Below are 14512 nucleotides of genomic sequence, written 5' to 3' on the forward strand. Positions count from 1 at the left end.
TAGTTGAATGCGACACGGTATGGAGCAGTTCAGTACAAGTACACTCTGATGCAATAACTAGTACAATTTTGTGCCATATAGCCCATTATAGTTAAGAGTTGAGGTTTATAAATGCTGACTGAATAGGAGTGTCTTGAGGAGGAGCTGGAAGGTGGTGAGGGACTGAGCAGTCCTGATATTCATGGGTAAGGAGTTCCACCACTGATGGGCAAGGGTGGAGAAGGAGAGGGCTCTGGAGACGAGGTACAGCTAGTCTACCAGAGGTAGAGGGAGCGAGAGAGGTGTAGGAAGAAATGATATTCTGGAGATAGAAAGGAGCAGAAAGGTCAAGACAGCGATAGGCGAGTACAAGAGTACTGAATTGGATGCGAGCAGCAATAGGGAGCCAGTGCAGAGAGCGGAGCAGAGGTTTAGCGTGGGAGAAACGAGGAAGGGAAAAGATAAGGCGAGCAGCAGAGTACTGGATGAGCTGAAGTTGACGGGTAGCAGAGGCAGGAAGGCCGGCCAGGAAGGAGTTGCAGTAGTTGAGGTAAGAAAGTACTAGGGCCTGAACTAGGAGCTGCGTGGAGTAATCGGTGAGGAAGTGGCAAATATTGCGTATGTTTCAGAGGAAGAAGTGACAGGAGCGTGCCAGTCGAGATATGCTAAGATGAGGAGAGGGAGGGGTCAAGGGTTACACCAAGGTTCTTGGTGAATGAGGAGGGAGATAGGGTGGTGGATTCAAGTGGAATAGAGATCAGCAGTGGGGAGGACAAGGGGGGAAGAAAAGGTCTGATTTGGAGAGGTTGAGTCTGAGATAATGCAAGTGCATCCAGGAGGAAATGTCTGATTCAGTGGTGGGAAAGGAGAGGAAGAACTGGGTATCATCATCATAGAAGTGATACAAAAAGCCATGGGAGGAGATGAGGTGTAGAGAGAAAACAGGAGGGGTCCCAGGATCTATTCTGTCACAGATATTTAGTTAGATAGGTAATGTAATGTGGTGGAAGGTCAGGTGGCAGGGTTTTGTGTTACGGGGGGGCACCAAGTTGTTTTTTTGGGGGGTGGGCACATTATGGAAAATGTCACCAAAGTTCACTACAAAGGTTGCTGAGGGGTCGGGGGTATGACTGGTACTAATTTGTAAAAATATACAACTTTGAAAATTTTCCAGAGATAAAACATATTATACTTTGAGTTTAACTACTTTTATGAATAATTTGTCATAGATTTTTTATCTCAACGTGGGATCTGAACTTGGGGGCAGGGCACGGCCCTCTAAGACCCCTCCTTGGTGCTGGCCCTGTGTGACGGTGAGGTGAGTTGGGATCTAAGGCGTTGTCTAAGTGTGTGAACCTCCTGCAGTACACTGAACGGGAATGTATAAAGTGGTGGATATAAACCTAGGTTCTACCTCCTGCAAGGAACGTATCTGCCCATAAACTGAACTGACCTTACTGCCTGTGTTTGAAAACAGACAAATTATGAAAACACTACTACTCACTACTACTCTTTTCATGTAACAAATTAGTCTTGAATCTCTAGTCAATCTCCGTCTTGAAAGAAAATGACTACTACCATATTGCCAAGACTGTAATTAATCTGGATTATCAAAAGTTCATGTTCTTTGTCATAGAACACAGGGTTCAGTGTTATTGTACATTGGGGCACAGCCAAACACCTAAGCTATAGGATAACAGAGATACATGTATCACAATGATAGATTTATAACAATGAGAGAATAGCAACAGCTGTATCTAATTATAGGAGAATGCATATAAGGTATCAGGTTATGACGGTGAAGTTGGTTGTACAGAGGCATACAAATTGCAAGGTATCCTCATACAGAAGGGCGAGTCGGGGAATACAGCTCACAAAGAGGACCTCCAACCCTGCCCTGAAAGAAAGGTCCCAGTATTTAGATAGATCTGATCAGTCTAACGTTTTTATCGTATAGTCTAACTATTATTTTTTGTCTAAAGAGATATTTGCATTAACTGTCTGTTGTCTAAAATCATGGAAGGCGTGTTATTAAATAAACCACAACCCTACACATTAAGAACTATACAATAACATGTTTTTTTAAAACTTTATTTGATTATTCATTTATTGCCACAAAACATTTCCATCAAACATGACAAAAAGTGAAAAACATCCAATACCCATATCAGCTCTAATACTCCTGTTTTCTAGTTTTGCTTCCTGTGTTTAGTACTATATATAGGGTTATACTGGAATAGAAAAAAAAAACCAAACAAATTATATTAATGCTAACATATGTAGCATATTTTGACCAAAACATTGCAAGTCACTGCAATGAGTACAGAGGTTTTACAGTCTTAATGTTTAATAAAAACTCCAGAATGTAGCATAACATAAAAACTAAAATCGGTATGAGGTCTGAGTTTTGCAGTCAAATCATACAAAAAAAGCCAAAAAACCACAAAGCATACAATTATAGTAATAAACAAGAGTAAATATGATTAACAAATAAAATGAATAAAAACTAGCAGTGAACAAATGTATCTGACAGCCAATAATATTAAACTAAATGCATATTCTAAGTATTCAGGCTTTAGCACTTATCATATCCGTGCATGCATACACACACACACACACACACACACACACACATATATATGTGTGTGTGTGTCTGTGTGTGTGTGTGAGATTTTCTGTTATTTTATGGAAAGGAAAGGTTTATAACAACATGCATGTAGAATTCAAAGATTACTTTGTATACATTTGGGAATCCCATGTATCTTTGATTGGTTATTGTTTGTGGAATAAACTATATCAGTTATGTTACTTCAATTAAAATAATTCTGACCCAGACCCTGGTCACGTTAAACTCTTGACAAGCAACAGTGGTTGTGAAACAGTACAGTCATGTCAAGTACAGCGGCACCTTCTGCATGAGGTGCAATACTAACCTGGAACTAGCTTCAGATAATGCTCAACACATTTTATTTCAAGTTGCATTTTTGTGGATATATGTATGTAGTAAGTGTACCATGCACTCAATAAAACTGGAAGTAAAACTATTAACCTTTAGCATTAGTTTCTTTCTTAAAATAAATCATATTAGAATGCACTACATGGATATACTGAATGGCGCCATAAACAACATTCAATGAAGTTGATTGAGGGATGTTCTCCATGACATCGAGAACCAGGGGTGATGACCAATTCCAAGTTTGTTTATTTTCAGGCACTAAAAAACAGTGACACACAGGTCAAACCTGGTCCTAAGCAGACCAAATGTTGTTGTTTTCTGGTCATGTACTGTACCAGCTACAGTTTCCACAATAACAGTAACTGGGTGTCTCATTGAGTGTTGGGTGTTCCAAACAGTATTATGTACTTGTGAGGGAAATATACAGAGAAACCATGAAATTTCAAACAGCCGACTTAGACTTTTCAGAAATTGAAATTTTCAGAAATTTGGCCATTCAAAAAAGACTTGCAGTATTTAATATTAACCCTTTCAGCCCTGGCAGGACTTCAAGGTCCCGCCTTAGAGCCGTATATTAACATATGCCAATGAAAATCACGTTGGAACCTCACAGGACTCCTAGGTCCCAGTCTGAGGTAGTGTTTAAATATATGCAAGAACATGTTTTTGTCCTGTTCTTATGAATACTTAATAAAGGAGTTTATTGTTCAGCATGACAATAATAATTCAGGACTGAAAGGGTTAAGTTTCACTTAAAACTACTTTTACCAGTACTTATGAAAAAAAAAAAAAAGTATTTTCTACTAGGAAACAAACTTACCTTATTGAGTGATTTGTAGATTCTAGTCAAAATGTTTGTGAAATATTTTTACTAGTTTATTGTCAAATAATAGTCACTCAAAATATACCACTGTAGCCTACGCATTTAAAAATCTGATAAATCTAAATACTGTACAGTCTGTTTTTTTTTCACTCAGTATAGCTAAACATACACTATAGCTCAGCTAATAAAAACTGTACACCAAATTGTATCCTCAATGTCCTTTTTCTAGTGTGGTAACCAATACTGATGACAGTGTTCAAAGTGCAGGCAGTATAACGTTTGTGTAGGGTATGCCATTACTATTGGGGGTGCCTCAGTTATTGTATTACAAATCAACCCAAGACACTTATTCTTGAAGGTTGAACCCCTCTGCAGCTCATCTGATTCTGAACAGTATGTCACAGTGTTTTTTTTTTTTTTTTTTTTACACAGCATGCCTGAACTCCAATGATTGCTAAAATAGAAAATACAGTAGTTACAAGTCACAGCTGGCCCACTAAAATAATTGCATTTCTATTTTCAGATTCTCTTGGTTAAGACAAAACACACACATTACAAAAGCATAGCAAAGAAACCCTTCACTATCCAACAAAGGAAAAGAAACCTCAACAGAAAACTTCTTGTCTAATAACACAGTGCTGTGGTAGTCACTGCATCAACAGACTGCTGCGGCTGCTGCTGCACAATCAGACTATAACACTGGCAATGTCACAGATCACAAAGATCTATACAGTACCTATGAATATGCCATCTGATAATGAGACAGTACATTGCAGGAGTCCTGCACTTTACAATTGCTATTGCACAAGATGCCTGTGTATGTCTGTGTGTGTGTATATATATATATATAATGTTTAAGATTCACATTTTAACTGACTAAGGTTTGCCAGAAAATGGAGCTACACTTCAAACTACACAGAAGTTACAGTGCACTGTAGCTTGTTCATGTATGCAGTTACATAAATTAGTTACCTGTATTTAGTAGCATTTCTGAAAGTTGATAAAAAAAACTCAGTAGCGACGTGTCCTAAAAACTCACAGTTTGCAGGATGTGCCCTCTAACAGGAACCCCCTATCACTTGGAACGATATGAAAGAAGATGCTTCATTTTCAGCTATCCACTTTGTTCTGAAACCCTGCTAAACTACCTTTTACTGTCCTATGGCTTGATATAGTAAATTACTAAAATATTTGGTCCTTAGAATACTGGCATGCTTGAATAGCATATTTAATTTTTATTTGCAGAAAAATACTCTTGATTAAAGTTCAACTCCCAAAGACTGACAGTAAAATATCTTACATGTTTTTGTCTTATTCTTTTTTAAATAGTCTTACATTTTACCATGAAGGCTGAGATAATTCACTGGCTCTTCACATATGCAAGGCATCCTGGAATTTGGTACTGGTGTAACGGGCGTTGAATCCTTTTTTATTGATTGTGTCATCTGAGTGAAAGCGAATCATTACAGAGTCTCCCGCCGAGTAGATTTCTTCTGGAGGCTGCAAGAGAAAAGGAAAATCAGGACTACATTCTTCATGTTTAAATGAACATTGCAATGTGCGCAAACATAACAAGCTTTCTGAATGGTACAGTTTATGTAGCTGAGAGCTCTCTGGCTGGAGGTAGAGCAGGAAATTTCAAATGAAAAATGTGGGGGGTAATGAACAAAAGAACCGAGGAGGATATCTGATCACTTTTATGACACAACTGAAGGTGGCCATTAACACACGTGTGGTGATCGTTATGCCTGTAATTACTGAACTATGCAGAATCTTTATTATACAATATATATATATATATATATATATATATATATATATATATATATATATATATATATATATATATATACATTTTCAGCAGCATTTCTTTGAAAATGACGCCTGCTGTAAATGGCAGTTTGGCTTTTGTAGGCAAGGCAAAGATCATTCTGTGCATCTTTGAGATTGCGGTTAACAAAGTCGGTCATTGACTTTACCTGGCTTCCTCTGTTGGCTTTGGCCTCCTTGATGAATCTATCCTTCTCTACACTCGACATGTTTGAAGTCTTAGATATTTTTTGCGCCATTTTTTTAGCATGGTCACGAGCTACTCTTGACTTGAGTTGTTTCACTACTTGGCCACATCTTGCGCACACCATAAAATAATCTATGGGTCTTTCAAAAATGAAATATTCTCTTTCCCAAGCTAGGTTGAACGATTTTTTAAAAAATTTCGACGCCATGTTTTTTTCAATGTTAAGAAAAAGAAAACAGTGCACAACGTGAACATAACTAAAGCTTAATCGGATTGTATAACATGGCTTCAGTTTATGGGGAGAAGCAGAGGCCAAATCTAGCCTGTTCGCATTGCAATTGCAATATGTACATAGACAAATCGTGTCTTTTTACAACAGAGATTGTAAATCATACTTTTTTAAAATAAATTACCATGGACCTCAAACTTTTTACCACGGACACTGGTGTATTACTATCAATAGTTATGAAAATTAATCCATCAAAGGCTGCCAATGCTTTTTAACCCCAGTAATAACCCTTCTTTTGTGAGGTATGACATTATAACATACTTCTCTTTGGGGACTGTCAGTAATTTAGTGCATAAACCTAAAAGTAAATATTCAGGATGAAGAGTATATCAAGTTTCAGAAATAACAAATCTAAAATAGAGTTCCAAAGAGGCTGGATTATAGGACAGAAACAGGAAGGGCTGAATTACAGTAGGACAATCAGATATAAAGGGTGCAACTTGGTTAAGGTAGTCATACATTTAAATTAACTGCACTATTAGTGTAATGGGACCATGGTCTAAGCCAAGAATCTTAGCTTAAAATAATGTTTAATTCTGTGATACTTGTCTCTTAAGAGGTCAAATTTCCATTTTCATTATAAAGAAATCATTTGAAACATACAATGTGCTTTTCAGAGTTTGCACCTGGACCTGTGCTGTATGACTCACCATGCTTTTATCAGGTGAGCCACTCAGGGACCCCTCAAAATAATATTTATGTTAAAAAAAAGTTGCATAATTTAGGATATCGCATACAAATATCACAGTTACAAATGTTTCTGATTAAAGGCTGGATGATCCTATAGATTTAGTGATGATTAGATAACAAGAGTCATTTTTATACCAAACATCATACAGAGATAAGTGGCCAACACTTACCAACGACCTGTAAACATCATAATTATGTTGATCATGTTGAAAAATATATTATATTGATATATACAGCAACATGCTTTGTTGTAAACTCTTCAGTAACGTTTTAATTCACACCACTCACTACCCCCTATTAGTTTTCCTATGCTACTGGCTATGACAGAACACAATATGGGACTCACATTGGGTATGAGCATTGAACTAAGTGAAGTGCATTGCACTTGTCTGGTGTGGCTTCATGGGACTAGCAGAACTACACCCAGCAGTGCGAGGGGTGGTCTTCTGATTGGTTCTTTAAGAATCAAGACTCACAAGGGGCAGTCTTGTTGTTGAATCACGATGATAACTGATACAAGATAGAAAAATCTTACCCCTGAGCCACAGAATCTGCCAAGCCTGGGTGCTGTGCTATCGTAGCCATCATAGATTTCCATGTAGTCATACCCGCAATCAGATTCCTCTTCAATTTCAAAAGTCTGGAAAATCAGCTCCACTCCATATCCATCTTCTGCCACGATCACCCAGTCACAGTTGGACTGTCCTGGGTAGAAGTTATCCCCAAACTGGGCATGAGAGTAGAGGTCCTTCGTCCTAATCTCGGCCTTCAATCGACCCCCACACTCTGAAAGGAAACAGATTTAAAAGTTTTGAGTTGATGCATTTTTTGTTCGGGCATAACACCTGGTGTACAGGTACACTATACCACAAACAGTTTCCCTGGGGTCAGTTACAGAGACATACCTGTGCTGTGCTTTGCTTGGAACCCTTTTCTTTGGACCGAGGCATCAGAGTAAAATCGGAGGAACATTTTGTTTCCCGAAGTGATGACCGGATCCGGTTTCTTGCTCCCGCAGAATCGACCGAGGATTGGAGACTTGCTGTTGGGTCCGTCATACAACTCCAGATGATCGTAGGCACACTCCTGATGCTGCTCCATCTCAAACTCGTTGAACGCCTGGGAATGTACGCATTTCTTGGAAGTTAACGTATTTATATAATTTTTTTAATCCGCACATAAATACAACTTGAAATGTTCATTGTGCATTTCTGCACATGACAAGTGTCAATGTAGCAATGTAGCACTCTGTTCACATAGATTTTATACATAAAACTGTTTTAGTCAAAAACATAATAGTTATGATGACAAGTGGAACTTTATACACTGTAATTCACCAAAAACAAAGAAGAATTAAAGGGGACTTGATTGAAGTATTTTTTTAAATGTTGAAGACACCTTTTAACACAGCAGTGACGGTATGGAATAAGTTACCAAGCCATGTTATTGCTGTTAAGTCATTGGGATAACTTTAGAGCCATCTTGACAATAAGCTTAGAAACCAGACGATCACTGATGGGCCAAATGGCCTCCTCTTATTTTGACATATTAATAAATACAACTTAGGCATAGACGTTCATATTAGTGTGGTTATGATGAGGCCATTGTATTGTTTTTCAATGTGTTATTCAGTTTAGTTTCAAGTGTTTGTTATTTTTACAAGAAGGGAACTGTAACAATAGTTCACACTTCTATTTTGAGTGGGGTCATCTTTCCTACACTACCAGAGCGGTTTGCATCTTTGAGTGATTGTTAGCTTTCCCAGACCTGAAGTCAGGTTTGCAGTGTCAAAATAATTAAAATGGCTTTGCGTATTGTGATCAAAACCAGGCTTCCCAACAATCAGACTGTCCGTACTGTTACAAACTACATCACACTAGCTAGAAAATGTTAGAAACATATCAATGCATCAAATTCATGTGCGCCGTTCTGAAGATATAACCTTCCTCAATCAGAGGCCAAAACTCTAAAAAGAAGGTCACTGATGTATCTCTTAATAACTGAGGAATTCCCACATCAAGTTTCATACAATTGGATGAGTGATTCTGAAGATAACTGGTGTATGCCAGTATTGTATGTGGACCTATCCTCCCATATTTCCTTTATCTCTCTTTAGTCAGAAGAAGGTATAGGGAAAAATATGTCATTACTTACAATTTTAACACGGTGCCCAGCAGTGGAAGAGAGTTCCCATGTACACTCTTTACGGCTGGGGTACTTGTCAGGCCAGTTTGGACTGCTTATCACACCCTCAGCGCTAGTCACCTTGTGTTCACATCCAGCTTTAAAAAAAAATAAGCAATGTCAGTCCCTTAACATGGCTAGCAGAACCAGAGGATACATTAGGAAGTTGAGAGGAGACAGATTCAAGATAGAGGGTAGGAGCCACAGAGAGTAGCTAGACCATGTTGTTGCTACAGATTCACTGGGATCCTTGAAAAGCCAAATGATTGTGGTACTGGATCAATTAGCTATCAGTAAACGGAACAGCATTTTTATTTTTAACTTTTCGTAAGCTCTTAAATTGAAAATTAGAGCTTAATATCAAGAAAACGTAGATCGTCCAGACCAACATCTACAGTGTATACATGCAAAACAGAAAGTGACAAAGACAGAAAAGGGAATCTCCTTATCCCCAGATTGTGGTTCGAAATTGGCATAATAATACCCTTATAAAAGTTTACCACTGTAAATTTGCAGTCCTTTTGCAATTTTTCCATGCTTTTCCTTTGGTTATACGATGCCTTCCAATAGTTTACCATGGTTTGCTATGTTCAGATTATGCTTAACCATTCTTCTCTTAATTTTGAAATGCTTACCTATGGTTTTCTTTGGGAATCTTTTATAAGGGTAGTATCTTTCTTCCTAACAAATTTATTTGCGAACATCATAAAGAATTTGGTAAGTTCTTTGTTATATACTGACATTATCTAGACAGTTGTTAACAATCCAGTTTATTTTATTATAGTAACCGGACTCCCCTTCTGGGTCAGATATTGAACAGGTACCAGCCAATAAGCATTTATTTATTTTACATATACTCTAATCATATGTTTTTGTGTTTACATATAGTACAGCAAACCTCCACTGAAAATGGGATGTCTCTCTGGTCTGGTTTGCCCAATCCATTATTATATTTAAAAAAGTAACGGATGTAAATTTTAGAATGAAAACAATGAAAGACCTTCTTTGCAGTCGTGCGCATTCTCATGCAGAATGAAGCCGTTTCTACAATGGCAGGAGTAACTGCCGAATGTGTTGGTGCATTCGTGCTGACAGCCGCCATTGTCCTTGGAGCACTCGTCCTTATCTGAGGGCCAGAAAATACCAGAATCAGAATGATGCCACAAATCATACAGCATTTTCTATTGTGTCAAAACTCTAAAGATATGTGCAGCAAGTTTCAGCAAAGGACTGGCCTCTGGCTGGGGAAGGAGTTGACTGAGAAGATGGCACAAAGGCAGGAGCACTAAAGCATTACCAAGTGTAGAGTTTGAAATAGCATTACTTAGTATAACTGTCTCCTGTTCTGTACCTATCCCTACATTATCTTTTTCAACTTTCTTGCAGTTAGTTTGTTCATTTTTCAAGTAACCTGTGTCTTTAAAATACACAGAGTAAACAAAATAATCTGGTATAGAGGTTGTGCTAGCTTTTCTGTTCATACATTTCTGAAACGCATATGCCCAAAATTTTGCGTCCCATCCATCAATTACAAAATTTTAAAACAAAAGCTAATAAACTCCAGCGATGTGCATTTTGGTACATTTTTATGAATGTTTAAACTCTATGCCACATAGTAGTTTAAACAATCTATGTCTGAGTATAGCTATAGATATATAAATACAGACACACTTTTTTCTTTGTTATATACTGTAACGATCTCGGTTCCCACAGGCAGGCGTATCGCACCGGGCGAGACAATCCACACACGCGAACCCAGGACCTCTCGCACTGAAGCATAGAGCCAATACCGCTGTACAAAAGAGCTGGCTCCTTTGCAAGGAGTGTATATCGTGCTTATGTCTTTGTATCTGATTATGTCACCTACCAGCCCTGCTGCTGCTTTCCCCTGTACACGCTACAATACTAACAGTAGACCATACGCATGACGAGACGGGATTCTAAGCACTGCTTGTTGCCTTCATCTAGGTGTGTTTTCATATTTTTCTGCATTCCAATAACAGCAACGGTATCGCCGTGTCTTTTAAGTGAAGATTCTTGAAAATCTGTACATCCGTGTATATATGCTTTTTTTTTTTTGCCTAGCAGTTCTTTCACACACACTACAGTACCACTTGCCGTCTCAATAAACAAGAAACAGATACTTCATCTCCTATTCCAAATTATAAGAACATATTTTTCATTTGCGTTTTCTGCATTACTACTGCTTGCAACTGCTTCGATCATTGGAGTACTTGTATAGTCAAAAGTAGATGGCTGAGATGCAGATGAGTAATCTTCATGAGAATCCACTGAAGATGCTCATTGCTTAGCAAAAAAACTTCTGATTGAGAACAGATTACTATCAGTGTACACTCTGCACTTGGTATTCATTTTTGTGCTTTAAAAAATCCCTGTTAAATTAGTGGTGAAAGTAACAAAAGCACAATGTTAAATTAGGCGACTATTAAAATGAAATACGAGTTAACCTGTTAAACACCCAGCCTCCCACAACCAATTTCCGCTTGAAGGGCTATGGCCTTGAATAAATCACATTATCTTCCAAAGTATAAACAGTACAGGCATGGTTCAGGGCTTGAATTCAAGGTAACCCCCTGGCCATTAGGACTAAAACTGTTACTGGTTTTGTTTCAATTGTCTGCAGTTATAATTATAAAAGGGGAGCTGTTATTTGAATAACTTTCTACAGGTAATTTATAAGGAAACATATGTTAAGTTATTATTTCATTCTAATGCTGTACAGTGTTCTGTAATGCTGATCCTCTAACACCCATTCATCTTCAGTTACTTTGCAGACACAACCCAAAGCTACTCCAACTCCCATTATCTCCAAAAGCAGCTTCTGATTGCCTATAAAACTGTTGGATGTAACCTGTTGGATCTTAGCCATCGGTCTATGTCCGTGCATCCACACCGTATTTCTGCACCATGCCCCATAATTTCTCTTTGCTCAGTGAGCCAAACCATCCTGATTCTCCCACCCACTTGCTGGGCTTCCTAGATTGATACTTTAGTCCAGGTGTGATCCTGTGCAGAAAAAGAAGGAGGTGCCAAGGCTTGATGAAATGTCATCTCTCCAAATGTGAGGTTGAAGGCTTCTACCCTTTAGCTGGAGCTCTGTATGACATTGTCTCTAAGCATCGATATAGCTGCTTGTAGCTCCCAGCAGCCTTTCCTCTGCAGTTGTTCCCTCCATTTCTCCATTTTGAATGCAGCAAGCATAGCTTCCACTCACTGCCATGGAAATCCAAAGTGGAAGACATGGGCCAATACTTTTCTTAATCTATTCTAGCACAACAAGGAGGTTTGGGAAATTTCCACAACAGGCACAGAACTGACAAGTTGCACCTATTAGGTGTGTGTATAGGCTCTCCAGTGTCTGAACAGAAACAGGGATGGTAGTATCAGTGTCTCTGTATTAATATACCAGTGTGACAGTTCACGTTGGTCTCCCATCTTGGAATAAGCTGTGTTTCCAATGCTAAGAACCATGTTCTGACAACATTCTTGATAAATACCTTTTGGAATAATCCTGATAAAATATTTTTAAACATATACGGTTCCATCTATGTTCTTTATTCAGGTAAGAATGGATAGTAAAGTAAAAAGCTCATAAGAACATTGTCACCATATAACAAATTATGTTTAAGTATGGTGTGACAGAGAGAGAAAAAATAGAAACTGGAAATCTCCCTCCCTACCAGAAAGGGCACTGTGTAAGGTTGGTAGTATGTTTCTCCCTAGACAGGTTGACTCGATGGTAAGCACACACCGGAAGTCGGACATCTGACGGAGGTGGGATATAAAAGATGGACCCAGCTACACTGGCCATGATGTTGGACGCCAAGGAGGGAATGGCAGCCATGATGGAGAGGATGCATGCCATCTTCCTGGCAGCCAATCCGATGAGGGAACAGGCAGCTGAACCAGCAGTGCCACTACCAAAGACGAGGGTGGTAAAGATGTTGCTGGAGGATAATCCCAAAGCCTGTTTGGTGGCATTTGAGAGGCAGACAACTGCAGCCTCATGGCCTAGAGAGTGGTGAGCTACCCAGTTGGGCACCAGACTGATCAGGGAGGCCCAGGCAGTCTACCAAGCCTTAATGCATGAGGTCTCTCTGGACTAGGACAGTGTAAAACAGGCCATATTCCAGCAGCTGGATATCACGCAGGAGATGCATCGTCAACGGTTCCGGGAATACCAGTGACCTTCAGGAGTTGGACCCCGCATGGTGGCGCAACAGCTGGAGGATCAGGTGACCCAGTGACTCTGCCCTGCCACCTGCACCGCTGAGGTAGTGACAGAACTGATTGCCATAGAATAATTTGTACAGGTGCTGGAGCTGGACACCCAGAACTGTGTCAGCAGACACCACACCACCACGCTGGCACAGCCACTCGCAGCCTACACCTCCGCTGGCTCATCCGCTGCCCGCAACACCAGCTCCTTCCTCCAGCAGACCCAAAATGATGGGCCTGAGACATCTCTTGGTGGAGGTGCCTGGGTGGTCATGGAGGTCTTTGGTCATCTCCTGTATCCATGGGGATAACAGGGCATATCTCATCACCAAATTAGATGTGACGGTTGGGCGTCAGATAGACCGCGGAATTGCGGCTGTAGCAAAAAGATTGCCGTATCTTGTTATTTTAGGTTGAGACTGGCCTCATTTTGACATAGCCAGTACTAAAATGTTAAAGTCAGTCTCCGGTAAGACCACTGGGGCAGCCGGAGAAGCTATTGGAAAATGTTTTCCACTGCAACCTGATTTGTTTTTCTCCTGGTTCCGCCCAAAGAAAACAAAAAGAGTGAAGGGTGGAAAAATGGGAGGGAATGTCAGTGAGAAAGTTGACAAAGTTTGGGGTTTGGTGAGGGAATCTTCAAGGTCAAACCAATGCCAGGGAAAGGAGCCAATGTGACCTGCGGGGGCATGTTACCAAAATTCTGGGGCCAAGATATGAACTCATCATGGAAACAGAAAAATTACCCCACGCTGGCTCACATCTGGGGAAGGTTCGGCCTATCGAGTGAAAGAGGTTGAGGGCAATCAGCCACTTACATATCCTCATCATATTATTGTCTGGCATTTACTATATAGGGTATCCCAAGCCACGGGCACAAGTCAGATTGTTGAATGCATTGTTATGAATACAGTGGGTCCATTCAGTCAGTCTGATGCATATTTTAGTAGTGGTGGACTACGCGACTAGATATCCAGAGGCAGTACCACTGAGATCCACTAGTGCATTAGCAATTGTAAAACAATTACTACAGATCACAGTGAGAGTAGGGATTTCCAAAGAAATCCTGACTGATTAAGGAACGACCTTCATGTCACAATGTTTAAAGGAATTGTATAAATTGTTGCCCATAGACGGACTGTTTGGTGAAATGTTTTAATCAGACGTTAAAACAGGTGCTGAAGCGGTTTGTCAACCAAGAGCAGAAACATTGGGCTAAACTCCTCCCCTACCTGAAGTTTGCAGTGGGAGAGGTGCCTCAGAGCTCGACCAGGTTCTCTTCCTTTGAGCTGCTGTATGGGAGGCAACCACGAGGTATCCTTGATCTTGTGAAAG

General features: G+C 39.6%; 1 protein-coding gene across 3 annotated transcripts in view; it reads right to left on the minus strand.

Annotated features, from left to right (window-relative positions):
• Positions 1-386: 386 nt before the first annotated feature.
• The window catches only part of LOC121322027 (tolloid-like protein 2), a 134984-nt gene continuing 120858 nt past the window's right edge, over positions 387-14512 (minus strand). The window contains exons 17-22 of one of the 3 annotated variants that reach the window (XM_041261463.1): positions 9939-10064; positions 8909-9036; positions 7660-7873; positions 7290-7540; positions 5094-5258; positions 387-1876 (exon numbers count right to left, since the gene is read on the minus strand). In XM_041261463.1, coding sequence (XP_041117397.1) covers positions 5130-5258; positions 7290-7540; positions 7660-7873; positions 8909-9036; positions 9939-10064 — 848 coding nt within the window. In that variant the 3' untranslated portion in view covers positions 387-1876; positions 5094-5129. Of the gene's footprint in view, positions 1877-2184; positions 5259-7289; positions 7541-7659; positions 7874-8908; positions 9037-9938; positions 10065-14512 lie in introns of those variants that run through there. The other 2 variants (XM_041261465.1, XM_041261462.1) reach the window with 2 other exon arrangements.

The sequence above is a fragment of the Polyodon spathula genome, chromosome 10 (assembly GCF_017654505.1).
Source record: "Polyodon spathula isolate WHYD16114869_AA chromosome 10, ASM1765450v1, whole genome shotgun sequence".
Lineage (NCBI taxonomy): Eukaryota > Metazoa > Chordata > Actinopteri > Acipenseriformes > Polyodontidae > Polyodon > Polyodon spathula.